The sequence below is a fragment of the Monodelphis domestica genome, chromosome 3 (assembly GCF_027887165.1).
Source record: "Monodelphis domestica isolate mMonDom1 chromosome 3, mMonDom1.pri, whole genome shotgun sequence".
Lineage (NCBI taxonomy): Eukaryota > Metazoa > Chordata > Mammalia > Didelphimorphia > Didelphidae > Monodelphis > Monodelphis domestica.
The window spans coordinates 46,726,319-46,754,071 of record NC_077229.1 but is presented as its reverse complement, the minus strand read 5'-3'; the positions used below and the strand labels follow the sequence as shown (position 1 = coordinate 46,754,071).

The 27,753-nt window shown below is 39.5% G+C and overlaps 1 protein-coding gene across 1 annotated transcript; it reads left to right on the top strand.

Moving 5' to 3' along the window:
* The first annotated feature begins 263 nt into the window (after positions 1 to 263).
* On the top strand, positions 264 to 27,753 carry ZCCHC8 (zinc finger CCHC-type containing 8). Its single transcript, XM_056821833.1, has 14 exons — positions 264 to 919; positions 8,915 to 8,955; positions 10,489 to 10,563; positions 11,003 to 11,108; positions 12,947 to 13,024; positions 14,739 to 14,842; positions 14,972 to 15,037; positions 15,987 to 16,047; positions 16,458 to 16,600; positions 16,783 to 16,925; positions 18,155 to 18,273; positions 20,899 to 20,985; positions 21,898 to 22,018; positions 26,287 to 27,753. The coding sequence occupies exons 1-14, from the start codon at positions 674 to 676 to the stop codon at positions 27,096 to 27,098; spliced, it is 2,202 nt and encodes a 733-aa protein (XP_056677811.1). The 5' UTR covers positions 264 to 673; the 3' UTR covers positions 27,099 to 27,753.

Sequence of the window (27,753 nt, the reverse complement as noted above, 5' to 3'; positions counted from 1 at the left end):
TCTGTGTTCCAGATCCCTCTGGAAGTCTATGGTAGCAAACAGACCCCGTCTCAAAATCATGTATTTAAATGCACATAATTTTATAAAATACTAGGACCCGAAAGGAAATCAATTACATTGAAAGTCATTAAAATGCTTAAAAAAACAATTTTACAGAGCCCAATTTAAACCCCCCTCCCACCCCTCATTAAATTCCTTTTTCTGCCGCTCCCTCCCCCACCGTGCATTCTTTCTCAATCCCTTCTGCCACTCCAAGGTCGTGTTCCGCTGATGTTCTGAACTTTCTCCTCTTACTTCACATTCCAAGAAGGCCTCTCCAGAGGTACGTTCCAAACGCGCCTGCGCACGCGATCCGGTTCCCGGGATTTCCGAGCCACCAGGAGCCAATCCCAGCATGCAATGTGAACAATGGGCGCCCAGATTCTTTCCCACCCCTCCCAGTCCCCTTGTACTGTGTCAAACCACAAGTCCCGGCATGCCTGGCGTCCCAGCCGTCCCCACTCCCGCCTTCGGCGGACTATTGTCTTCTGGGAGGTGTAGTCCGGCTAGCTAGTTTAAAAGCAGGTCTTCAGGAAGCTGGCCGTTCCGGGAAACCGTCCTCAGTGTCCCCGGTCGGAGGCGCCGCTCTTCCCCGTCGCCCCGCCCCTTCTCCCGTCTCTCCCAGAGCGCCAAGATGGCGGCCGAGGTGGACTTCGGTGACCGGGAGCTGTTCGAGGCGTTCGGTGGCGACGACGAAGCGCCCCGGGAACCCGTTCACATCCGATTCGGGGCAGGGGAGAGCACGGAGGAAATGGCTGAAGGCGAGAGGGACGAGGACGACGAGATACCGCAGGCAGAGGCGAATGGCGTCGAGGACGAGGAGCTGCGCGAGCGGCTGCGCCGCTACGAGGAGACCATCGAGCAGCTCCGAGCCGAGAATATCCTTCTGGCCCAGGGTCTTTCTGTCTGTCAGTCCCGCTGCTCCGAGAGGCCGCAGCGAGGCTGGGCAGTCAATCCGCCCGCCCGGGGAGGCCTCAGGGCCCGGTGACGTCAGGCCCGCCTTCCCGTCTGGGCGTCCCCCGGGGGCCTGCGGGGGCGCGGGAGGGAGGGGTCTGGGGCACCCCCGCGCCTAGTGGCCGCACCTCTGCCCGCTATCTTTAATTAGGCGCCTACTGTGTGTGTGCTGCCTGCTCTTAAGCCGTTCAAGTTGTGACTGGAGAGGAGACCACGTGTAAGCAGATGAGTTATAAATTAATCAGCCTGCTTTTATTAAGCGCCTGCTGGATGACAGGCACTGGGAGGTGCCCCTCCTGCCCTCCAGCTGCCTAAGGTATGACGGGTGGGGAGACCCCGGGTAAACAAATAAGTTAATCAACGGGGAAAGCTAAGTGGACCCATTGGATAGAGGACCAGGCCTGAAGACAGGAAATCTTAGGTTCACATTTGACCTCAGTCATTTCTTAGCCGGTGGACCGACCCTGGGCAAGTCACTTAACTCCCATTGCCCAGCCCTTTCCATTCTTCTGCCTTGGAATTAATCCACTGTACTGATTCCAAGACAGAGGGTATGGACTTAAAAGCACACTGATTAATTTAAAAAAAAAATTAAGTACCTGCTGGGGCCTGGCACTGGGGGGGGGGGGGGGGGGGGCAGACGCTGCTTGTCTTTCTAGGAAGAGAAATTCGAGTTAGTTGACTAGTAGTACTAGTTAATGTTAGCATTTATTTAATGCTTACTCTAGGACCTGAGAATGTCCCCCTGACTTCTAACTCCTTAAATCTGTGGGGTAGAGAGAGAAAGAAAAACAATTGAGTTCCTCATAATCTGCAGATATTTACTCTTGATTATTCCCAGCTTTTTCCATCTATAACTTGTTCTTATATAGCTGTTTGCATGTTACCCCTATCTCCTCAAAGTCAGGGACTCTTTTTTTTTTTAATTTTATTTTTTAACCCTTACCTTCTATTTTAGAATTGATACTAAGTATCAGTTCCAAGGCAGAAGAATAAGGGCTAGGCAATTGGGTTTAAATTTTCCCAGGGTCATACAACTAAGAATTGTCTGAGGACACATTTGAAACCCAGGGCCTCCCATCTCTAGGCTTGGCTCTCAATCTACTGAGCCACCCAGCTGCCCCTTAGGCACTGTCTTTTTGCCTTTCTTTGTACTCGTAGGATTAGCCTAGTGCTTGGCATGGAGTAGGCAAGTAATGCATGTTTTTTGACTGACTCTCAATTTCCTTATACTCCAGGAACCTGGGGAGTTGAGGGAAAGGGAAAAGAAAACACTGAAGCAGATGATTATTAGCTAATCCAAAAACATTTATTAAGACCTGCTGTGTGCTAGGCATTGGGGGCCCAGGGATAAAATCTGTCCCTTCCCTTCCAGTTCTACTGATGGGAAGACCATCTGTAGAAATAAAGATAATTAGTTAACTCAACAAGCATTTACTAAATTCTGGGGATGCAGAGATCAGAATAGTCCCTTCCTTCCTGGAACATATGTGCTACTGAGGGATAGAAGGGGAGAAAATACTCCCAACAACAAAAGTATACTTAGATGAGCACACCCTCCTGGTCATCCTACAAAGAAGACACTATTTATTGGCTCTAGACATTTTCTCTGGTTGTCCCCCATACCTGAAATGCTCTCCCTCCTCTTTCCCTGTTGACTTCCCTGGATTCCTTCAATTCCCAATTAAAATCCCATCTTCTACTAGAAACATTTTCCAACCTTCCCCCCTTAATTCCAGAACTTTGTTTCCATCTTTTTTTCCTATTGATCCTGCATATCCCTTGATTTGTATATATTTATTTTCATGTTGTTTCCCCATTAGACTGTGAGCTCCTTGAGGGCAGGGCCTATTTTTTTGCTTCTTTTTGTATCCCCAGAGCTTAGCACAGAGCCTGGAACAAGTAAGAGCTTAATAAATGCTGAGCCAGCAAACTGGGGGTGCCCAGCCTGAAAGGATACAATAGGTACATCAAAAAAAAAGATGTGTGTATCTACAAACACACACAGAGGTATCCCTTTCATGTTGAGGCATTAGGGGTATGGTGCCCTTGTGATTCAGAAAATCCACATAAAATTTTGCTGGTTTTTTTTGTTTTTGTTTTTAGTTCTTTTTGCAAATTTTAACTTTTAAAAAAATTGTTTATATTTATGGTATTAAAAGATAAAATGTGTTAAGATTATACAATACTATACATATATCTTATGTATTTCTGAGTTTCTAAACTTTTTCTGTGTCATCTGCAATTTCCACAAAAATTCCTGCTTAATTTCCTGTGCCACAACCTTCAATATATTGAAACCATAATGGGGAAAGGATACCTGTAGTGAGTGTGTATATGTGTTTATAATTTGTGTACTATTGTAATTGGCTGATTATTTGTTTGGGGCCACCTGGTAATTTTTCTCCCAAATGGGAAGGTGTACTAGGTTGGGTACTGTCTAGCTGAATCTAAATGACTTGATAATGAAGGTAGTTTGAGGATTTTCCTTTTGTATCCCCAATGACTGGTATATAGTGGTCAGCCCAGTGCTGTGTACACACCAAGTTAGGTTTGTTTTCTACCTGATTAGAAGTTTAATGAGGAAAGATACAATCTATCTAGATTTTATATTTTCTCTTGTAGTTTTCCCACAAGTAGTCAATTCAGTTTTTATTTTACTTAGTGCCTTCTATGTTCAAGTACTTGAAATACAAAACAGCATTTTATATTTGATTCTTGAAGTAATAGAGAATCATTAGAGTTCAATAAATATGTAGGGATCACATGGTTAGACCTGTGCTTTTGGAAAATTTGGTAGCTTAGTGGAAGAATGGATTGGAATGGGGAGAGACTTGAAGCAGAAAGATCAATTAGAAGATTTTTTTTTGGCACCATCCATGTATGAAGTGATAAGAGACTGTTGGCCGTGAGTGTAGAGAAGGGGACAAAAACAAAAAATGTGACAGTAGAAATGAGAAGATTTGGATATGGATTAGATACATGGGATGAATAAAAAAGAGGAGCCTCAATAAGTAGAAAGACTATGATACCTTTGACTAAATAAGAGAAAGGTTTGAGAGGAGAAGATAATGAGTTCTATTTTAGATATGTTGCATTTCAGATGTTTACAGACAAAAGGCAGTTGGGATTGGAGCTCCAGACTAGAAAGGTGGTAGACTCTGGGAATCATCCTTACAGAGATGGTAATTAATCCCATATGAGCTGATGAGATCTTCTATAGGTAATAATTTAGAAGAGGACTGGAACCAGGACAGTCTTCAGGGATACCCATTGGTGGGGGGTGGGTGAGGGATTATTTGAATGAACTTTTAGCATAAAAGACTGAGAAATCAGAGGGAAGAGGAGAACCAGGAGAAAGCAGAGGGGAGAGTATCCAAGGGAAGATAGGTGATCAGAAATGTCAGAGACTGTAGAGAGATCAAAAAGGAAGAGGGTTGAGAAAAAGCCATTGAATTTGGTGGTTAGAGTACTGGTAACATTGGAGAGAATAGTTGAATGGTAAAGTTAAGAAGCCAGAAGGGGCAGCTGGGTGGCTCAGTGGATTGAGAGCCAGACCTAGAGACAGGAGGTCCTAGGTTCAGATCTGGCCTCAGACACTTCCCAGTTGTGTGACCCTGGGCAAGTCACTTAACCCCCATTGCCTAGCCCTTACCACTCTTCTGCCTTATAGCCAATACACAGTATTGATTCCAAGATGGAAGGTAAGGGTTTAAAAAAAAAAAACCAAGAAGAAGCCAGATTACCAAGGGACTGAAATTGAGAGGAAAGGAAATGGAGGTCCAAACTGTAGAAGGCCTCAGGTTTAGCTGTAAAGAAGGGGGAGAGATATGAGCTGATAGTGGGGATGAACAGATCAAGTGAAAGTTTTATAAGGTTGAGGGAGAAAGGAGAGTGTTTGTAAGCTTTGGAAGCAGCCAGTAGAAAGAAAGATAATAGAGCAGAGAATGTAGGAATAATAAGTTTAAATTTCTTGGAGAATATCTGAAGGGGTGTCCTCAAGGTTGCATAAGAGAAAGATTTGCCTTAGTAAGTAGGGGGACCTCCTTTTCATGTGGGACAGGAAGATGTCTGAGTGATGGGAAGGAGCTCTCAATAAATGGTCTCAGTTGTTCAGTCAAATATGAGACAAGGGCCTCAACTGAGAATGAAGGAGTGATGCTAGAGAGGCTTGCAGAGAGATGAAAAAGTTTGCAATATACTCTGTGGCTAGTGGGATAGCAGATCCAATCAGAACTGTAAAAAGACTACCTTGCTGTGCTGAGGACCCACTTGGTAGTCTGGTAACAAATTTATAGCAGACCCAGCCGGTCTAGTTTCACGATTTTCTCCAGCTCTGAGCAGTGGCATGGAAAGTGAAGGTAGACTGATGATGGGAATGATCCCAGGCTACAGAAATAAAGGGTCATCTTTCCTGCACTTAGGAACTTAACTTTGGGAATAAAGGAGGGGGAGAACTGTGGGAACATCAGTAAATCAGTCAACAATTATGAAATTTCCACTATTTGCCAGGCAACTATGCTAAACTCAAGGAAGATGGACAGAAAAGGTCTCTGAAATTACCAATAACTTAATTCTTAATTCCAATAGATTTTTATCAGTCTTCCTCCTTTTTACAGTATTAAATATGTGATAAGTTAGCAAGTAATAAAACATTTTAAAATCATTATATGCCAAGCACTATGCTAGGCCCTGGGGATACTAGTGTAGACAAACAAGACACTGTCTCTCCTTTCCATTTTTTAATGAAAAAGACATAAAAGGAGTCTGGAAAGGGGGCAAGTAGGTGATAGATTTGGAAATAGGCAGGAGAACCTTGTTTATCAGAGCCCTTGGACCCAGGCACAAGGGATTGAAGAAGATAGATGGTCAGAGTGTAGGTGATGTGGTCTGGAAATGACTATCAGAGCATGGTTGTCCCATACTTGTAGTCTCTGAATGAGCAAGGGCTTGTGACCTGTGATCTTGCAGCCTATTCGACTTAATCTCTGCCAACCAGGAGCTCACTAGATATCGGGTGTCCCCACTGACTTTGCCGTTGATAGGGCAAGCCCCTGGAAGCAGGGGCAGGTGAACCTGTGGTCAAAGTGCCATCAGGCCTCTTTGTGGCCCTACACTTGCAGCCCTGGTGAGCTAGAAGGACCCAGTCTAAAAAATCAAACTCCCTCTCCCATCCTCTATAGTCTTATTAAACTGGGATATTCTCCCTGTGGTCATCATGCCCCTCCTTCTTCTACCTCTTAGAACTACTGACTTCCTTCAAGGTTCCCCTCAAGTTCCACTCCTCTAGGAAGTCTTTTGGATTCCACTACTATGGATCCCCTGAAATGACCTGGTGTTTTCTTTGTATACATTTTGTATCTCCTTAAAGGTATTGGGTTCCCTTTTGGTAGAATGCCATTTCCTTTTTTACTTTGTTTCCCTGGTGCTCCTTAATCCAGCCCTCACTCAGCCCTTGTTGATGCCATGATTAAGAACAGGACCAACCTTCTGCTGACTTAGCAGACTTGGGGGTCCCTGATGCCAGGTGCTCACCATGTAAGAAAAGAGGTGGTTTTGCCCAGCCCTCCAGGAGCTTCTGCTCAGCCTTTGGTCCTCATGTACAGAGGTTCACGTATTTCTATTACAAGTTAGGGATAGTAGACCAAAGGGAGAGACACAAATTCTGTAGGAAAATTCAGGAGGAAAGGGCTTCTGAACGAGTCAGCCTCTAGCCCTGAGTCTTAGAAGAGAGCAAGATCATGACAGGCAGGGATGAAGGCCAGTCCAGTTCGGGTCTGCTGCATTGAAAGGAGAGCCTCAAGTATGCACTACACAAAGCTCAGGACAGAAGAGGGAAGTAAGTAGTGTGACCCAGCCTGAGCATGCTGAGGAACTGGTGGGAGGGCAGGAGTCAAGGAAGGAGGAGCAGATGAGGCTGACCTTGAAGAACTTCAAGACACTTGAGTTCTCAGCAGTCTTTTAATTGATGATCCATTGTCTTTATTTTCTGACAAGCTGTAAGGATTATGTGATCTATAAGTAAATAGTAAGCACAGTAATATAAAAGAAAAACTTTGCAAAATATCTTCAAAAGAGGACAGCTGGGTGGCTCAGTGGATTGAGAGCCAGGCCTAGGAATGGGAGGTCCTAGGTTCATCTGGCCTCAAATACTTCCTAGCTTTGTGACCCTGGACAAGTCACTTCATCCCCATTGCCTAGCCCTTACCGTTCTTCTGCCTTGGAACCAAAACACAGTATTGATTCCAAGATGGAAGGTAAAGGTTTAAAATATAAATTAATTAAAATTTTTAAAACGATATCATCAAAGCCAGGCTTGGAGCTAGGAGGTGCTGGGTTCAAATTTGACTTTTGACGATTCCTAAGTGATGCTGGGCAAGTTGCCTAGACTTTGCCACTCTTCTCTTAGAAGTAACATCAACTATAGAAGGTAAGGGTTTAAAAAATAACAACAAAAAATTCTGAACTGTCTTCTGAACTGTCATATTTCTTTGAGAGCAGAGATTATTTTATTTATTTGTATTTGTATCCCCAGCACTAAGCACCCCGGTGCATGGTAATAACATAAAGCTATAGCTGCCCATTGAGACTGATAAGTGCAGTGGTCAACCTTGCTCAAAGGGGCTCTCTGTGAAACATCTCTCTCCTCTTAAAATAGCAGTGGGGGACTCTGAGCCCTGAATAAAGTATGCACCATCACATCTGTCTATTGTGTTGGCTTGTTTTGACTTTGGTAAGTGATAGTGATGTAAAAAAGAAAGAAAAGCATCAATAAAACTTGTTTTTAAAAGAAATAATGCAGAATGAAACATTCTTGCTGGGGTTGTTTGTGTGGGAAGATGCCTAGCACTTTTCACCTAAGTCCTTAATAAATGTTTATTGAGAGGGGATCCTGGTCTCCTGAAATATTTTTTAAGAGGACTAGAGGTTTCATCTTGATAAATTACAATGAATAAACTTCTGAAATAAACATTTATATATAACCTAATTAAGAGTTGAGATAAAATTTAAAGAATTCTTCCTGTTTGGAAAAGATTCTTGATTCATTAAAGTGCATCTCCTGATTTTAAAAGGTGCAAGTGGAGCATCGAGGTGACTCTAAGATTGAGAGCCTGGAGTCAGGAGGACCTGGGTTGAAATGTGGCCTCAGAAATTTCCTTCCTGTAATCCTGGACAAGCCACTTAACCCCAATTGCCTAGCCCTTCTGTCATAGAGCTGTTACCAAGAAAGTAAGGGTTAAAAATAAATAAAAATTAAAAGTGCTAAAGTGAATGGAATTTTTTAAAATACTAAGATTCTAATTTTTCCTCTTGTGATATTTTTAAGTATATTAGTTCATGAGGAGGAGTATGTGTGTATGTGTCTTTGGGGGCAGGTGTAGCTGTCTTCCTTGTCTGTTTTTGTGGCTCTTGTAGGCTGGGTTCTTTTAAGTGATTGATTTGGGCTTAATTTTTATTAAAAATAACCAGTGCACTCGCCCAGCATTTCATATTTTGCTTTCCATGTGACATCTCACCAACACTGACCAAGCCCCCTTTTGTGTATCTTCACCTCTTTGTGTCATTTGTCTCTTCATGTGTGTGATTTTAGAATATATGTTGGAAGGGATTATCTCAAGGAGTGGCTCAGTAATGGTGTTCAAGATGAAGGGTTTTGTTGGATTTGTTTTAAAGAATTCTTAGAGCACTTTGCCCTCATCATTTTCTACCTTGTCAAAGTACAGATTAAATCTCCAATAAGAGATGATAAGCTCCTTGGGAGTAAGGACTTCACTTAATGAAGTGAGCGACTTGGTCACGGAAAGCACTTGGAGGGGAGGGAATGCTGGCCACCACATTCAAGAAAACATTTGTGGGTTTATGGGATTGCTTCAAACTGTGAAGATTCTTCCATTTGAATTCCTTAACAAATAATTAACATCAAGAACTGAAAAGAAAACTGAGTGTTCTGTCTCGACCAAGGTATGAAATTATGGAATTAAACCTTAACACCAGTGTCCTGTTTTTCATGTTAACAAGAGTGACTTTGTAGAAATAATGTTTTTTGGTTTATGCTATTGTTTTTCCAGACTATCTAGAATTTTAGAAAATTCAGTACAGTCCATGTGAATTGACCAATTTTCACATTCCTCTATATTTATATTCTTATTAAGCTTTGTTAGCAGCCCTTTGGAAAACATCAAGAAAAATTTGAATAGAAGACAAGTTGTCTTACACTTCATTGAGCAAAAATATTCCTCACCACCTAACCAGCCTAATAAATCTTTGTTGAATTAAAACAGCCCCTTATTTGGCTAATTTTCATTTACTTAAAATGCATTCCCACTGCTTCTGAAAAGAGTACAAAGTACCTCAAGATAGCCAGAGCACTAAGTAAAGAAAGTAAAGAAGTGTGGTTTTGAACAAATCTCTTTAGGTCTCAGAGCCTCATTTTCCCCATCAGTAAATGATAATATGTAGACTACCTGACTCAGAAAATGACTTTCAGCAACATGATTTAACTGAAATCTTGCTCTTACAACTCAAAAAATGCTTAGATTCTCAGAAGCATTCAGTACAGTTTGACATAGAAAGTCTTATAATGCAGCAATTGTTATGAGTAGGTTTTTAAGTACAACAATTGCATAGTTTTTCTAAGTTATCTTAGGTGATTAAAGGCCTAATTATAATATAAATGCTGGATCTTAAACATTTCATTCACAAGGAATTTAATAATAATACTTTTTTTATATATATATAAAAAAGAATTCCGGATATTCGGGAAAATGGCTTATCAGGAGAGACATAGATTTCCTCTACTCTACCCCATTCCAAAGATAGTACATATTTACTGTCTGACAGTGATAAAGAATTGTGTTAAGTGTAAATTTATTTGTTTATTTTTGCTGTTTTACAATTCCTATTAAGGAAACTCCTGGCCTCCAAGAAAATAAATCATTAAATTAGGAAGTGAAAAGTTAGTGGAATTTAATTTGTTGATTGTTTTCTTGCTGGTGATAGGGTATTTAAGATAGTCATACTGTTTTGAGTATTTTGGTTAATTGGTGAAACATCTTTTTCAAACATATAATTCAAAATGATTTTCTGCATTTTAAGCATTTAAGCATTTTAATCACAATATCCTGGGCTTAATTTTTCCCCTATTGGAATATTTATTTTTAAGTATTTTTAATTTATAATTTTAATGTATTCATGATATTAATCGTTTTGTTCCTTGCTGATTATATTCTATAATTTTTATTTTATAGTGGGAATCAGTGGAAAATGTAGATTCACTTTTTTCCATTTTAAACAAGAATGCATGTATACCAGCTAGAGTTGGCCAAAATGTAGGTTATTTCTTTAGGTATGCAGATACCTAAACGAAGATATAAAACAAAGGCTTGAGACCTAGAATATTAAACTGTAGCTGATTGAGTAAATAGTGTTATTATATATGTTCATAAATCCTATTGTAGTATCTACTATAAAAGTGCATTCTAAATTTTCTTTTAGTGGAATTTTGGTGAACAATTCTAAATTAGATGGACCCTTGCTACAAATTTTATTTATGAACAATGTTATCTCAAAGTAAGTAACTTAAAAACATTTCATATATTTATTAAATACCTTAGCTTCTGTAAATGCCACTTTCATGATACAGTATTTTTTTAATCCCTGAAAATTCTCTGGGTGGGAAATTGGTTAAATTGTATGTTTTTTCCTTTAACTCAATTTTTTCCTCTTTGAAACAATTTGTAAAAACTATCTAAAGTGGGATTATCTTGAACAAAATATTTCATTCATAGAATACTTTTACTAGTCCCAAATCTTTGAGCACTAGATGTTTTTTAAAAAGTGTTGTCTGTTCTTTACATTATCAGCAATTTAATACATTTTCCAGATGTATATGTATATTTATGAAATCAGTTTTTCAATAAACCTTTTTAAAAGCATGCAGAATATTGTATTTTTGTTAAATATTTAATCCTTGAGATAGTATGTTTACATTGTTTGTTGTCTTATATAGGCAGTATCATCAAGAAATTGAGGAATTTGTTTCTAATTTAGTAAAACGATATGAGGAACAGAAGAAAATTGATATTGAAAAGACTGCCTTTAATGTGCTGCCCCAGGTATGTCACATGACAGAAGCTCTATAAATATTGAGTTCTGTAGGTTCAAATCTGGCCTCAGATGCTAGGTAAGTCACTTAACCCTTATTTGCCTAGCCTTTACCTGTTCTTCTACCTTGGAATCAATACCCAGTTTAAAAAAAACATGTTCTGTTGATTTCAAATTTAGGGTCCTTTATATTATCATTTGCTGGCCTCTAATCTGGGACATCTGCCCTTTTAGCATCCACATTTGCAACCTAGAGCTGAACAAACTTTTCAGTTTATCAAACTATCACTTTACAGATTAGGAAATTAGGACCTAATAGAAGACCGGGGATGGGGGGCTAGGCACTAAGATCAAAGAGCTAGAGGAGAAAAGGGAATCTCATAACAGAGACCTGAAAGGGAAAAAGGTACTTCTAAGATCAGGGACCTGAAAGGGGGAAGAACATCCAAGATCAAAGTCCTAAAAGGGGAAAAGACCATCTAAGATCAGTCTTCTGATTTTCCACCTACTTTTCCTTTCTATGACAAGGGCATCTAAACGTATGCAAAGATGTATGGATTTAGATATTCAGTTATATTCAGGGTCAAGTGGAAAGATGAACTGATTCGAATTTGAAGGGTTAATAGAATTTAACCTGGGTTTCAGTTCTTGCTGTGTTAATACTGCTGTGATGTTCCACTGTTAGATCTATCCTCTCTGGCCTTATTTTCTTCATGTCAGTATTTGATAGTTGTTGAACTAGATGATAACTCTAAGGTGTCTTCCACCTCTAAATTTTTTCAGCCTATAAATTGATCTTAGACTGCCAGATGTGATATTTGGCCACAGTAGAAACTTTGGGTCAGTTAATAAATAAAGCTTATACTAGCCAACTTCCCAGACCCTTTCCAACTCCAATTCTATAATCCACTTGGCTGAGATTTTGATAACTGGTTCTGCATCATTTCATTTTTCCCATACCCCCATTTTTAAAAATGTGTGCAGTACAACACTTATAACTTGCTCTCCATTCAAGTGACTTGTCTTTACAGTCCACCCATTGCAACCATGTTATTGGCTTCTTCTAAAGGATCCTTAGCTACTCCTGTGACTGTTGAAGCCCAGAATTAAGTTTTTGTTTTTTTGTTTTTGTCTTCTGCCTGTTAAGATAGGGCAGTACTATAGTGCTAGCTAACTTTTTATTTAAAAAAAAAAAGTAACACTCAATGCACAGCACACACAAAGTGATCTGATAAATTTTCCTTTTGTGAATGAGAGCTGTTGTCAAATGTGAAGATAAAAATGACTCCAGTTTAAATTATGCATTTAGCACTTTGTTTAGCTATTTTCCCTGCTGTACTGCTTTAGGAAACATCAAAAAAATACAATATATTACCTCAAAGTAATAATAATTTGATGTTTCATTGACTCAGAAAGCACTTTGCAATTTGCAGAGACTCAGGGTCATCATTATGAAATTCATTTCTCATTATATTTGGGTATAAATGATGATTATTTTCATTTTTGATTTCTGGAAAATGTATTCTATTTGAATTTTTGATCCATCCAAAGTCTCTAAATTGCCACTTATTAAAATAGGATTCAAATATGTTATTGTTTTCATTAAAGATTCTTGTATTCTCTGTACCTGCTGTTTCTTGTTAACCCATTGGTGCAGTCTGTCCTTGTGCACCAACATCCCTGTCTATGTAAATAAGTAACATGTCAGAATGTATTAATACACATTGCATTGTACCCACTGATATGTTTTGAATAAAGGAATGTCTTCTCTAACACTTGGATTTTAGAATTTGATACTTATTAAAATTGGGGATCTTACAATGAAATTTATTTTTTTCCTCCCTTTTAGCCATCCAGTATTGTGTTGGAAGAGGATGGGAAAGTGAAGAAATCAAAAGCAGTAAAAAAAATAAAGGAAGCTTTTAGTGTAAGTTATTTTAAGTTTTTATATTTTATTTTTCTGCAAATAGGTTTTTCATGTGGAATTTAATGTAATGACATTTTTTAATAGTTGTGTCCCAGACTTCATAAAATGATTTTTTTAAGTGTCTAATATTTTCCAAGGTATAAAATCTTTCTAAAGGGAGACATGGTAGATGTCTGATTAATTTTTTTAAACTATTAAACTACATCTTGTAGGAAAGAGAGCTACTGATTACATGAGATTTTACCCTTGAGTAGGTACCATATAAAGGACTCAGGCCTCTTTTTGGTGAGGTAAGTGACTTGATGAATACATATTAAAGTGTACTCAGGTGTATTAAAGTGTGTTGCAGTGTCACATGAAATGAGAAAAGTGCAATCAATATTCAGAAAAGTACAACAGACTAATGGCAGCCCAACACAATGACATTTAATGAGGATAAATGTAAATACCTGCATTCAGAGCCTTAAAAGTTAACTGGCCCAGTAGAGACATAGGCAAGAGAGAGTTTAAGAACAGTTCATAAGAGGGACAGCTAGATAGCACAATGGATAGAGCACCAGACCTGGGGGTCCTTGGTTTAAATCTGGCTTCAGAAAACACTTGTGAGACCCTGGGCAAATCACTTGACCCTAATTGCCTAGCTTTTGCTGCTCTATTTTAGAACTGATACTAGGACAGAAGATAAGGGTTTCTTCCCAGTAAAGGAGTTTGGACAAAAAAGAAATCTGTTGGCTTTTCATGTTTGGATGTTAAATCTGAGCTCACTTTGTCCAATGAGAGCATAACGTCCAGACTATAGGAAGTTATTGTTCCATTGTACTCTACGTTGTTCAGCCTGCAGTTGGAGTACTTTATTCATTCTTCTATGCCAGGTTTTGAGAATGGCATTAACAAAATTAGAGAGGCATGTAGATGTTTACAGTCAAGGTGGCAATGGGCCTGGGAATCTTGATATGGGGGGTAGAATGATTGGAGTTATTTGTTTTGGAAAAGAGAAGGAAGACTTGGTGATGAGACCTGGGGAAGGATAGCAGCAGTTTTCAAAGATTGGAAAGACTATTGTGATCTAAGTCAGAATACACATGCTGTATTAGTAATGAAAATAGAACCAGGACTTCAGGTGGAAATTAGAGTGAGGCAGGATTCAATCCTTATGGAAGAACTGTATAATATAGAGCTGTCCAGAAGAGATGCCTCCTGAAGTGCAAGTGAGATGATCATCACTAGGAGTATTCAGGGAAAAGCTTGATGATGACCTGGAAGTGATTGTTATCAAAGGAATTCTTGTGATCATTGATAAATTCTACCAATTTGATTCTCTAATATTATGTTTCTCGACCTATGACTGATTGTACCTATGAACACCCCAAATTAGAGCTCTGAAACAACACCCTCCAAGAAGGTGGGGGAATCTAGAAATTAGTATTTGCTTTCTTCCCCAAAACATTATATTCTGTCTTAGATTGATACTAAGTATCATTTCCAAGGCAGAAGAATAGTATGGGCTAGGCAGTTGGGGTTATATGTAGAGATTAGCTTTTCCTTGCATAGCAAGATCTGATTAACTAAACAGGATTTATACTTCTAAACCTATTAGAAAAAAATAAAATGCATTCTTAAAGTTCAATTTAGTTATTCTTGTGTCATTTTAATTCCTCTATCTACTTCATATTTTTACTTAAATAGCACTATTTTTTGACTTGTTTTTCCACAGGTTGTAGGAAGTGTCCTATATTTTACCAATTTTTGCCTTGATAAATTGGGGCAACCTCTACTAAACGAAAACCCTCAGCTTACTGAAGGATGGGAAATACCCAAGTATCCTACACAATGAAATAAAAGAAGATTTATAACAACTTGCATTATTTACTTCTGCTTTAAGTGCACCTTTGATTTAGAAATTTAAAATGTCGCCATATAACTATTCCTTAATAAAATCCACTAAAGATACCAGCAAGTCTTCAGCCAGATTGTTTCTCTAGAAGGGCAAGACATACAAGTAAAGGCAAAAAGGTTTGTGCCAAGAGCTGTTGTTAGTTTTCATTGTTTATTGAACCCATAAAATACTTTAGTTAGAAAAGTGTATACCTAGTGCTTTTGTGTTGCTGGGTTATGAATGGCTGAGTAAGTCTTAATAAGAAAAAGGGCAGCTAGGTGGCTCCATGGAGAGAGAGCCAGGCCTGGAGTTGGGAGGACTTGCATTCAAATCTTGGCCTCGTACACTTCCTAGCTTTGTGACCCTGGGCAAGTCACTTAACCCCAGCTGCCTAGCTCTTGCACTTCTGTCTTAGAGTTGTTACTAAGACAGAAGGTAAGGGTTGAAAGAAAAAAAAAAGTTGATCAGGAAGCAAATATCAGGGGGATCAAAGGTGATATGAATACCACTCTCAATATACAGAGAGATCCATTGATTGTTGAAATTGTTTCATACCTAATTACTTGAGAGGTAGGACTTAAAACTTCTTCATATTATCTTACTACTTTATAATGGAAACTATCTGTTATTTGCCTTTTTCTGTGCTACTTAAACTGACTTTTGGAGAGATATTGTGTATTCTGTTGTTCTCTGTGCAATAATTTTCTCCAAACTTTCCAAGGTCTGAGATAGAAAGTAAGGAAAGAGCACCCAAATTCTTAGACATTAGATCATTGCAAAATGCTTTACATATTAACATTATTTTAAATATTTGGGTGTTGTTTTTTTTTTAAGATTGTCATCTCATCATATGATCTTGGGCAAGTCTCCTCACCTCTTTTTGTGTGTTTCCTTGAAATCTGTGATGTGAGGTGATTGGTGTACATGATCTCCAAGGGCCTCTCTAGCTCTCATAGTTTATATCATGCTCATTCTAGTAGATTTATTCTTATTTTTTGGTGCACAGACAGTGTTTTAAACACCATACAACCAATTTTGCTTTTTTTGTTCTGCTATTTACATTGTCTCTCTTTTTTCAACTTATAGACCAAAGGCTCACTGTTTCAATTGTGGTTCTGAAGAACATCAAATGAAAGATTGTCCGATGGTAAATTTCCTTTATATAAGACATCTCTTTGATGCTCCAGTTTCTTGTCTTTTCAGTACTTTTATAGGGGGAGAGTATTCAATTACTTTTCAAGACATCAAAGTTTTAACTAATATAATCTGTTTCAGTATATCAAATTTAAGTGCTGTGTAAGAATTAAAATTTTTAAACAGTCTTTTAGGAATTTGATACAGTCTAATGATGAAGTTATACTGTAATTACCTTAGAGCAAAATCACTTCTTCTCCCTCTTCTTCCTTTTCTTACTTTGTGCCTTAAAAATCTATACTATGTTTTTCTCCAGAGAAAGCATTTCTTTGCCTGACCCAGCTCAATATGATCATTGTTTTCAGGTAATTTCTGAATTTCTGAACCATACTTTTAATTCTCTTCAAATACATTCTGTTGTAGCCTCGGAATGCTGCTCGTATAAGTGAGAAGAGGAAAGAGTTTATGGAAGCCTGTGGAGAGGCAAACAACCAAAACTATCAGCAACGGTACCATGCAGAGGAAGTTGAAGAAAGATTTGGAAGATTCAAACCGGGAATTATTAGGTACATCTAATTATTCTACTTTTTGTAGAGACGTTTATTCTTTTTCCTTAATATGTTATCTTCGGGATAATTGAAATGCTACATACAAAAGTAGTCACTGAAGTGATATATAAAAATGTAAGAAAAAATAAAAATTCGCCATGTTGTTAAATTATTCTTTTTATCTTTTTTTTTTTTCATAGTGAGGAACTTCAGGATGCACTTGGAGTGACTGATAAGACCCTTCCCCCATTTATATATCGCATGAGACAATTGGGATATCCCCCAGGTTGGCTAAAAGAGGCAGAATTAGAGAATTCAGGACTTGCTCTCTATGATGGAAAAGGTAGAGGGTTTTTAAGTTTAAAAGAGCATTACAGTTATAGTCTTAATGTTCTTTTGTTAAAGCAACGGAATATTAAATACCTTGTAAGCATCTATGGAACCACTGGATGAATGTTTGAATGAATGAATCCTTATGATTTCACCAACTAGCAAATGGCCTTATGTTACAAGAATCAGATAGAACCCAGGGAAGTAATTATACTGAAGCATCCAGAAATGCCAGCTTCTAGTCAGTGAATGACTCTTTGGTTACTTTGATTTTGACCGCTTGATAGCCAGTAAACACATCTATAGGGACACAGATTCCTTCAGTCATTTTCAAAGGGCTTGATTTTATGATGCTCTTGTTATTACCCATGTTTTTTGACAATGTTGACAAAAACTTATCACCTTTCTGATGATTTCTTTTTTTTTTAACCCTTACCTTCTGTCTTAGAATCAATACTGTGTATTGGTTCCAAAGCAGAAGATTAGTAAAGGCACAGGCAATAGGGATTAAGTGACTTGCCCAGGATCACACAGCTTGGAAGTGTCTGGGACCAGATTTGAAACTAGGATTCCCATTTATTTTTAAGTTGGTCATCCTATGTAGATAGTCCTTCACTATTACTCAAGTTCTCTATCTTATACATCAATGTGATATCTTTATAAGAAAAAGCCAAGAAATAGAAGTACTTATCTTAGGCATTAGAAGGTAGGAATCCTTGGTTCAATTCCGAGCCTTATTGCTCTTTTCTGTTATCTTTATCAACGTGATGGCAGAACTATTCCATGACCATTCTAGCCATAACATGAGTTAGCTGTTGTAGCTGTTCAGTTCATCTACACCGTGGTGTTGATCAGCAGAGACCTGGAAATATCATCAATTGCAATGCTGAAAATAAAACAGCCTGATGGCAATATTGTGGAATGATCAACTGATAGACTTGGCTATTATCGGCAATACAGTGATCCAGGACAATTCTGAGGGACTTTATGATAAAGAATGCTGTCTACCTCCAGAGTCAGATTGGAGTCAGATGCAGATGAAAGCATACCATTTTTCAATTGTTTATTTGGGCTTGTGTTTGGGGGGTTTGGTTTTATAAGATTACTCACAAAAATGAACATAAAGAAAGTAGCTGAAACAGTTTTGTTGTCCTTAATCTAACTACATTTGCTATCTACTCAGTATGTGGATTACTATGTTAAATACCATCTGCCAACAACACTTTTGATGATTTGTAATAGATGCCACTGATGGGGAAACAGAAGCAGGCGAGCTGCAAAGTAAATGTGTCACTTATGATCTCTCCAAATTGGTCAACTATCCAGGCTTTAACATATCTACTCCCAAAGGAATTTCAGATGTAAGTCTATTTCTTTTTTTATATGCCATTATTCTTTTAAAAGTTGATACTGTTAAAATTTTAGTTTAATGCCTTTGGTAATTTTGTATTTTAAAAAATCAATTTTTCAGAGACAGCAAAAAAGTTACCCGTGTACATTTTGGGTTGTTTTTTCTTTTTAACCCTACCTTTTGTCTTACTATACATTCTAAGACAGAAGAGCAGCAAGAGTTAGGCAAACTTATTAAGGGTCACCCAGCTAGGAAGTATCTGAGGTCAGATTTGAACCCAGGTCCTACCACTTCTCAGTGTGCTCTACCCACTGTACTACCAAACTACCCCCATGAATGTATTTTAAATTAATTGTCTCAGAACAAAAACTATGCAAAAAAAATTCTAATTGGTGAGATCATGAGCATTTTATGTGAAATTTATCTTATAACAATACTTAGAAAGAGACAGCAAAAGCTGGATGGGTGAGTAAATGAGTGTCTATAGTCACTGTTGCTGGGAAGGCTGAGGCTGAGGCTAATGTATTGCTTGAATGTATTGATATGGTGCTGAATCAAGCTATAAAGCCAGTGAGGTGTTTGCATTAATTCTCACTCCAATATCATGGCCCCTTGGGTTTGGAAGATTGCTGAGCTGCACTGCCAAAAGAGGAGGAAGCAGTAAGAAAAGTAGAATAAGTTAAAGCTTCCATACCAGCTAAGTCATATTGGGCTATTCTGAGTAGCTGCTGCACTTCCAGCCTGGGTAAGAAAGGGAAACCTAGTCTGAGCAGGTTGGAGATGAGAAGGGATAGCGAGAGCTGATGAGACCTAAAAGTCCAGGACCTATATTCAAGACCAGCCTCCACATGTACCTAGAAAAAGACAGCTAACCAACTCTCTAAGACTTGTAGGTTTGCAAAGCTCTTGCAAACTTGCCTTGTATGGAGTGATTTTTCTCAAGGGTAAACCAAAAATTGCAAATATAACAAATATAGATGTCTATATAACAAATCGGTATTTGTGCTTGAAGGAGAAGAAAAGTAAGGTTATATTTAGTTTTCTAATATTATGGAATTATGATGGGATTGACATTGATGTAGGAGTCTAATGAAGTATCAGCTTTTTGAAATTTAATGATGTTTTTAAAATTTAGGGAGAAAGAAAAGAATGAGAATGGGGAAATGTTTTTAATTTTAAAACAAGAGAAGCTGGGATGTTTAAAGCATTTTATGAAATAGCCTGAGGAATAAACATGCATTATACGAAATACAAATAATGAATTCAAAGTTCTTATTATGGCCTTCCTTTTCCCTACTCTCACCTTTAAATCAAACATTTCCATAATTTTCCTTTTTCTGTGTCATAGTTCTTCAAAGAAATCAGTGAGTAGTAATAGCTGAATCTTTTCACTAAGGCCCAGCCTTCAAGAAGTTTCTGATCTTGAAGAAACACAGGAATGGGCAGCTGGGTGGCTCAGTTGATTGAGAGCCAGGCCCAGAGACAGGAGGTCTTGAGTTCAAATATGACCTCAGACATTTCCCAGCTGTGTGACCCTGGGCAAGTCACTTAACCCCCATTGCCTAGTCCTTACCTCTCTTCTGCCTTGGAATCAATACACAGTACTGTTTCTAAAATAGAAGATGAGGATTTTTTTTAAAATACAGGAAATAACAGCTTATAGCCATTTAAGACACAAGCATATAATTTCCCTTGGCCTATATGTGCTACTCTGAGTCAATTAGTCAGGGAAGGCTTTCTTGAGCTGAGCTGGGAACAGTATATTTAGTCTAGCATTGCAGAAGGAATATTGTACAGTGGGACAAATCCTAAATTTGGAGGCTCAAACCCTAACTTGGCTCCTCTCTAGCTGAATAAATTTGAGAAGTCCTTCACTCAGACTCTTTTTTTTACTTATCATTAAACGAAGATGCTTGGGCCTGATCTTTTATGAAGTCCCTTACAGCTTTATGTCTTAGAGTCTTGGGAAGAGCCAGGAGAAACACCCCTGCTATTCTGTATCTGAGAGAACAATGTTAGTGAGCCAAGGAGCTAGAGTGTTCCTCCTTGTGAGACAGTGAGAAGACCAGCCTTGCACATTTGGAGGAGCGGGAGATAAGGTTGGTGAGGTCAAATTGGGTGGGTCCTTGTAAGTCAGAAGAGGCATTTCGGTTAGAAGCAGTATTAGCCTGTTAATAATGTGTGGGATATGTTGAAGGGCATTGATGCTGAAGCTGGTCCAGTTGAGAGACTGCTACAATGAAATGAGGAAGACCTGGATTTCCCCTGTATCTACAGATTTCTGTTTGGCCAAATGAGAATGTCACGTGTTTCCTGGCATACAAGCACTTTGTGGGATTCATTTTGGAAGCTTTGTTGTGGTCCACCTCACTGCTCAGTCACAGGGAATATAAGGAAGATTAGTGATTTGAGTCCTCTGTTTGCCTCCCAATGATGAAGCAAATGAGTGATAAATAACTTGTTAACAATTGAAAGAAAAAAGGCAGAAGCACATGTTCTATTCCCAGTGAGGCAGGAAATCTAGAGATTGGTGTTTTATGGTTCATGGATACGAAGGATGAAAATGTTTTATCGTGATGGGAAGCAAATCATCAAGGACAATGTTCATTAAGTATTCCTGTTTTTCATTATTTAGGACTGGAGGATATTTGGTTCTATACCAATGCAGGCATCTCAGCAAAAGGATGTTTTTGCAAGTTACCTGTCTTCCAATTTCCAAGCAGTAAGTAGATATGGTGTGTTTAATATGTTATGTGCTCATTCTGTGTCCTTTCTGAGTCCTTCTACTTATGTATGCTCAGACCTCCTCCCAGGAGTGGCTCTTCTGATGGCTGAGCATAAGAGTGAGGTCAGTTTTCAGGTGGTCCCTGGGGGCTCTTGACAGCCATCACTCCCGCCCCCTGACCCCCCCCCCCCCCCCAGGTGATTTCTCTTCACTAGTTTCCATTTCATAGAACACCGATGATGATACTGAGATATAATCATAAGGTTGTAAATTTATAAATATTAAAGTGCTCTACAATGAGTTAATTGATTATCCTAGATTATTTAGCTGGTTTAGAAATCCTCCACTCAGACCACCCTCTGATGCCTTCTCATATTGAGGTGGCCTGAGATTGTCTAAGATCCTGTCAGTAGAGTGTGGACTCTGACAACTTAGACTTAAAGTGGGGTCCAGTGACCAACTGTCTGCCAGTCACTAGTGGGCCCACCTGCAGCTAAATTGGAAGGGATGCTTCTTGAACACAGGGTGATCTATCAGGGGACATGGGGTACAAAAAAAAGACCATTTACCAAGACAAATAGTACTTTCAGAGAAATCCCAGCTCCAGGATAGTTATTCAAGTTTTGAAAACTTGTACAGTTATCCATAAAGCATGTCTTTTCTTTTGATTTATATGATACAATAAAGAAGAAATAGTAGAAAAATCCACAAGAGATGGCTACCCTCAACTCAGTAGCCTACAAGCACACTTCCTAACATGTTCAATTTAGAGCTACCCTCACTTCTTTTCTGAATGTTGTCATTTATGGGCCTGAGAAGTCAAGTTCAGCTTTTGTCAGCAAAGGGCTGGGACTGGAGGATTCTGTGGTGCCCCACTGTTCTAAGAACTGGCTTATGTTACAACTTTAGACAAGTCCCCAGTGTGGCAGCAAAAGGGCCGCATTTCAATCTAGTCCTCGTAGCCCGAAGAAACAGAGGAGGGGGAGCAGCACAACAGCCTCCTCGACCACGGACATGGACCTTGACTCGGGTAAGTCTCATTTCATTCCAAAGCAGAAATATTGGTCTGTGTACTTGTTGGCTTCTCAAAGGCAGAGTCCTAGAGCGATGACAGGCTAGCTCTCCTAAGAAGCCTCAGCATATGTTAGATAGCCCCAACACCTGAAGGCACTCTGTTCCCTTTGCTCTTCCTCCAGAGAATATTGTTGTTAGCAAAAAAGATCTGTTTGGTTCCACAGGGACCTGAGTTCCATGCAGTTTTATATGTTTGTGAATATGCATAATACACATCTCTACAAATATATATTAAATATATGTGTACATAGGTTTCTGTAAAATCTAATGACCAAAAAATCATTCATTTCCCTTCTTTCTCTTCCAACTCTTGATTGTGATTCTGAGCAGTTCTTCTATTAATGGGCAGATGAACATTGATTAATCTCTTTAATGGTTTAGTGTTTGTAAAACTTTTATTGAGAGGCAGCTGGTGGCTCAGGGGATTGAGAGCCAGGCCTAGAGGTGGGAGGTCCTAGTTAAATCTGGCCTTAGTCACTTCCTAGCCGTGTTTCCTTGGGCGAGTCACTTAACTCCCATTACCTAGCTCTTACCACTCTTCTGCCTTGAAACCAATACAGTATTGATTCATCTAGTCTTCTAAACCCATAAACCCAAAACACACACACATGAAAAAGAATGTTCTGACTCTTTCATTGAGAAAAAAGGAAACAAATGCTCTTTGCCATAGCAATTGATAGAAATGCTCTCTCTGGTTGATGAGTTTTCAATATTCTCCAGTGCCTCAGACGAGTGGGACTGCTGTGGGGGTGCCTTGATCCCACTTGACTTATATGAAACTCCCATCACCAAGAAGCTCTAGGTCATGGCTTTTCCAAGCAGATACTTTTTATTCATAAAGAGCTTGGCAGATTCACTATTTTTGTGATTAGCTCAGAGTTAGGAGTAGCTGCAGAGGTGTGAGGTGGGGGCCATAATGAAAGCAGACTGCTTCTAGTCATGAACCTGGAGTCTGTCCTTTGCTGCCTCTGTCACTACAGAGGTCTATCCAGCTGCCTCTCTGAGCATCCATGGCTATATATATCTCTGTCTAGATGTGACAACCCGGTCGGATAAAGGAGATGAGAAGCACTATGTATTCAAACCCATGTATGCAGGCATCACACAGAGTGCTCTGCTATAGTGCCATGGTTTGTTTATTATATAGGTTTTTCAGGTACATACTTCTTTGACACACAATCAATTTTCTACATATGTGGCATTCTACATTCTGATTGAATATTATCAAATCACCTAAACAACACTCTTGTGATGTTACTACAACAAAGAATTCTGTGATGGATATGAATAATGTGAATAAAGCCATTTGTAGATTAGTACCCCTTGACCTGCTGAGAGGATCATTGTGCTTTTTGATCAGCTTTCACTATCAATCACAATTGCCTGGGAGATGAATAACAAAACATCTTCACATCTGGATGTGAGGTTAAAAAGTGACTTAAAGCAGACCAGTTTGGGGGTTTTTCCTCAATTTACAAGTTCTGTTTTTCTTGTGTTACTTTGAAATGCCTAGCAATGCTGCCTGGTTTCTGTTCATCAACAAATTCATTGGAGTGTGAGTGTAAGGAAAAATTTATTATAGTGCCCAAGCATTTGGCCAGTGTTTATTGTAGGACCTTGAAGCATATCTTGTGCTTGAGAAAGGAAGGATTATGGGCAATAATCTTTGGGCTTTGATTCTGTAATTGCAAGATTTTTGGGGTATTAATCTAGGGGGATTAAAGTGGGGTGTATATATATATATTGATCCTATGAGTATTTGATTTCATATTATTTCTCCTGAATTGGGGAGAGATTAGTGATCATAACAAGTCCATTAGTAGGGGAAGTTGGGGAGTGAAGTCACAGAAAGGAGGGGTTGGCAGGGGGGGGGCTCCTTGGCTCCTCGTTCTTGGGGGGATGCTTTGCAGTTCCCAGCTTCCCACCATGACCATGTCAGACAGTGAGGGTCTGTTGCTCCCCCCCCCCCCCAATGTCACCTAGGACTAGCCACCTCCCCACTTTGGGCCTCAGTCTCCTCCATTTGTAAAACAAGATGTTGAGACTAGACAATGCCTCCTATTCCTCTAGCTTGAGGATGATGATCCTTAGTGGTATAGTTATGGAAGGTACTGCTGACTTTGAAGACAGTTAAAAAAACACATGTATTATATTTAGCTTTTGTTTGTAACCCATGTCTAAGTGTTTTGTTGTGTTTTTTTTTTTAACCCTTACCTTCAGTCTCAGAATGAATACTGTCTATCGGTTCTAAAACAGAAGAGTGGTAATGGCTAATTTAAGTGACTTGCCCAGGGTCACAGAGCTAGGGAGTGTCAGAAGTCAAATTTGAACCCAAGACCTCCTGTCTCTAGGCCTGTCTTTCAATCCACTGAGATACCCAGCTGCCCCTTGCTTTTTTTTTTTAAGAAGTATATGTTAAGTTAACAAAATAGTAACAAAATTGCTCTATTCATGTCCCCTTCTGTACTTTAAATTTTTTTTCTTTTGATGTTCTTATTTGTTATGAGCCAGTATAACCCCCTTACCCCAGGAGCAGCTTTCTCTTGTAACACATATACATAATCAAGCAAAATAGAGGAGCACAACAGCTGAATCTCATTCTGGCCCTTGTTACTACCTCTGCCAAAAACAGGGGAGCAGTCTTGTCTTCATCAGTTTCTTGGAGTTCTAACTGGCCACTTTTGGGCAGAGCTCTCATGTCCTTCACAACTCTTTGCCCTCACTTGGTCATTGTGATTATCACTCAAATCATTCTGGTTCTGGTCTTTTCACTCTGCAGCTGGTAACAAAACTTTCTGGCCTTCTCTGCGCCTCTCACCTTCACCTTGTCTTCTTTAGCCATTCCCCAAGATATGAAGATCCTTGTATTTCTATTTCTTTGCTATGACAAAAAGTGCGGCTGTCAATATTTGTACACATGTGGGTCCTTTCCCTAGATCCTTGTAGTGGAAGTACTTGCTAGGAAGCAAATTCCTTAGTTTAACAGCTGTTCCATATATGTACTTTTCTCTTCGTTGCCTCGCCTTCTTCCAAGTTATCCAAACCTAAAACTGCTGTCTTTGGCTCTCCTGTGCTCTACATAGAGCAGAACTCCAGCCCCTGCTTAGGATCTTTGGATTCATTATCTTGAGTACTCTCACTTTCACCATAATTCATGCTGGCTGTTTCCCCTTTCCTTAACTTCTTAGCTCACAGTCATCTCCTAATTAATATTTCTTACTCTAGCCATCCCTACCTCTATCTGATCCATCCTGCAGGACCAATAAAAGAGTGCTCTTTGTGGTGCAAGGATCACAGTCTGGTCATGGCAATGCTCTGCCCGATGAGGATCAGCCCAGGGAATTGAGAATGCCTTGCCCTATGCCCTCTGGCTTCAGCCTGTCTTTTGTGGCTCCCTTTAGCCACTTCTTTGTGGCAGTTTGACTTGAGTAGTTGCAGGTACACTACTCATCCTATTCTTGCCATTGCACTGTACCAAAGTCTCCATCCTCCTTGAAACCCTCCCTGATCTCCCAACCCTATTCCCCTAAACTCAGAGCCCCTCTTTGGACCTCTCTGAGTACAGGGATCCCTTCCGTGTCCGGGTTTCACTATATCACAGGTCCACATAGGAAATGAAATGGGACTTTTGGAGGAGTTTTGCTGAAGCTGCAATGCGTGAAGGCAGCAGGTGACACAGAAAATGTTTAGAAACTCAGAAGGCCCAAAATAGCCTCTGACCAAATGTGTAACCCGAATTTGCAAGATGGTACTATGAACACCCTATAAAAGAAAAAGGAAAAAATTTCAGACTTCTCTGATACAAAGGGAGGGCCAAACATTTTACAGGGATCTTCCAGATTATAGGCCACTGGGCAACCCCCATAATGCAGAAGGGATGCCTGTACTTTGTTTGTACATGTCTCGTGTTTGTGTGTGTGATTTATACTTTTTTTTTCTCTCTCAGTGCAGTGCATATTAATCACTGTTAAGTACAGAAGCCCAGACCCAGTGTTCATGGTCAGAACACAGGGTGATTATGTTTTTGATCACAGCAGTTTTCAGTAACTGAGCCACGAAGGGGGTACAGCCTGCATTAGCAGAGGCCCAACACTGATGAAGACAAAAAGTCTTTGCAGGGAGTACAATTGCATCTCTAGAATTCCATCCCAGCTGTAATTGCCTAGTTGCTCAGTCACATTTTAATCATAACTTCTGAAAAAGTCTCTTCATTTTATTTTTTAGATATGGAAATACCCCATGGTTCTCATCTTGGTGAAGGATTTCAGTTTCAACCCCCACTGCCTCCTGGATCTCCCTTAATTAGAACTCCTCCTCCACTGCCCCAAGGGACTCCTCCTTGTACCCCTCCCAGCTTTACACCTCCTCTCCCCAGGGGAACCCCTCCTCCCACTCCTGGTGACTCCACTCAGACCAGAAGTGGAGCTGGATCCATGGATGAAGATACTTTGACCTTGGAAGAGCTGGAGGAGCAGCAGAGGCTGATTTGGGCTGCCCTGGAGCAAGCTGACAGTGCAAACAGTGATTCCGACCTACCCATCGACACACCTTTGACTGGAAATTCTGTTTCATCATCCCCCTGCCGGAATGAGCCAGAAACCCCTGTTACAGAAGAAAAATTGCCTGGAAAGCAGATGGCAGCTGACCTTAGTATATTAGACTCTTGTGTGCAGGTCTGTGAATCCGAGCCTTCAAAAACAATTCCTGACTCTGAGGAGGGGATGCTTTGTGAAGAGGCAAAGAAGGAAGAGCCTGCCCAGGCAGGCTCTGAGCATGTGCTGGACAATGGTGCTGTTGGGTTGGACTGTGAAGTCATTGAGGTCAGTGAGGGAAGCAGGCAGGATCTTCTCCCAGTGGTCCCCAACACAACCTCATCCACCAAGACAAGCAGCCCTATTCCAGACATGAGCAAGTTTGCAGCTGGAATAACTCCATTTGAATTTGAGAATATGGCAGAATCTACCGGTGTCTATCTCCGAATACGAAGTTTATTAAAGAATTCACCCCGGAACCAGCAAAAAAATAAAAAAACTTAGGATTAGCGACTTGGGGGGTAGTCTGAGCAACATTGATGTTCTTCCTCACTTTGTGTTCTTTGTTGCTTGGAGATGAACAATGTGGGCAACTCTTCTTGTATTGTTCTTTTCCCCAATGTTTAAGAAAGAGCTATCCAGAGCTGGATGCTGGTGGGAGCCAGCCCTGGCTTAGCTTAAAGACAAAGTTTCCTTTAAAGAAGGGAAAGACTGGGGATTTGCTCATTGAGCTTTTCATTCTCTGTGATAAAAAAAAAATGGGAAGAAAAAATGATGTCTGAGTTCATTTAATTGATCGTTCAGGTTTATACTATTTTTTTTTACCTGTGAGTTTCAGGAGTGATAGTTTTAAAATCTGTCCTTTGTACATTGTTTTCTCTTTCTACATTTTGCTAATTGTCCTTGTAGATATGTTTAACAATAATACCAATTTTTTAAAGCTCTGACCATTTTAAATCTCATATTTTGATGTTGGCAGTCAATTGAGAATCAGGGATTTCTAGCTTTGGCACCATTTGACGTATTTTTATAAGTGATTTTCCTGGGTCAATTTTTAATATCACTTTTACTTTTTGTAACCTCATTCTTCATGTAAACTCACTGCACAGATGTGTTCATTCTTGTGTACAGAGGTTTAATAAATTAGTTTTCTTATAAA

Coding starts and splice junctions, on each gene's coding strand:
- ZCCHC8 (XM_056821833.1), top strand. CDS start 674: ATGGCGGCCGAGGTGGACTTCGGTGACCGGGAGCTGTTCGAGGCGTTC. Junction 15,038..15,986: donor ATACAAGTAAAGGCAAAAAG/GTTTGTGCCAAG, acceptor TTCAACTTATAG/ACCAAAGGCTCACTGTTTCA. Junction 16,601..16,782: donor TTCAAACCGGGAATTATTAG/GTACATCTAATT, acceptor TTTTTTTCATAG/TGAGGAACTTCAGGATGCAC.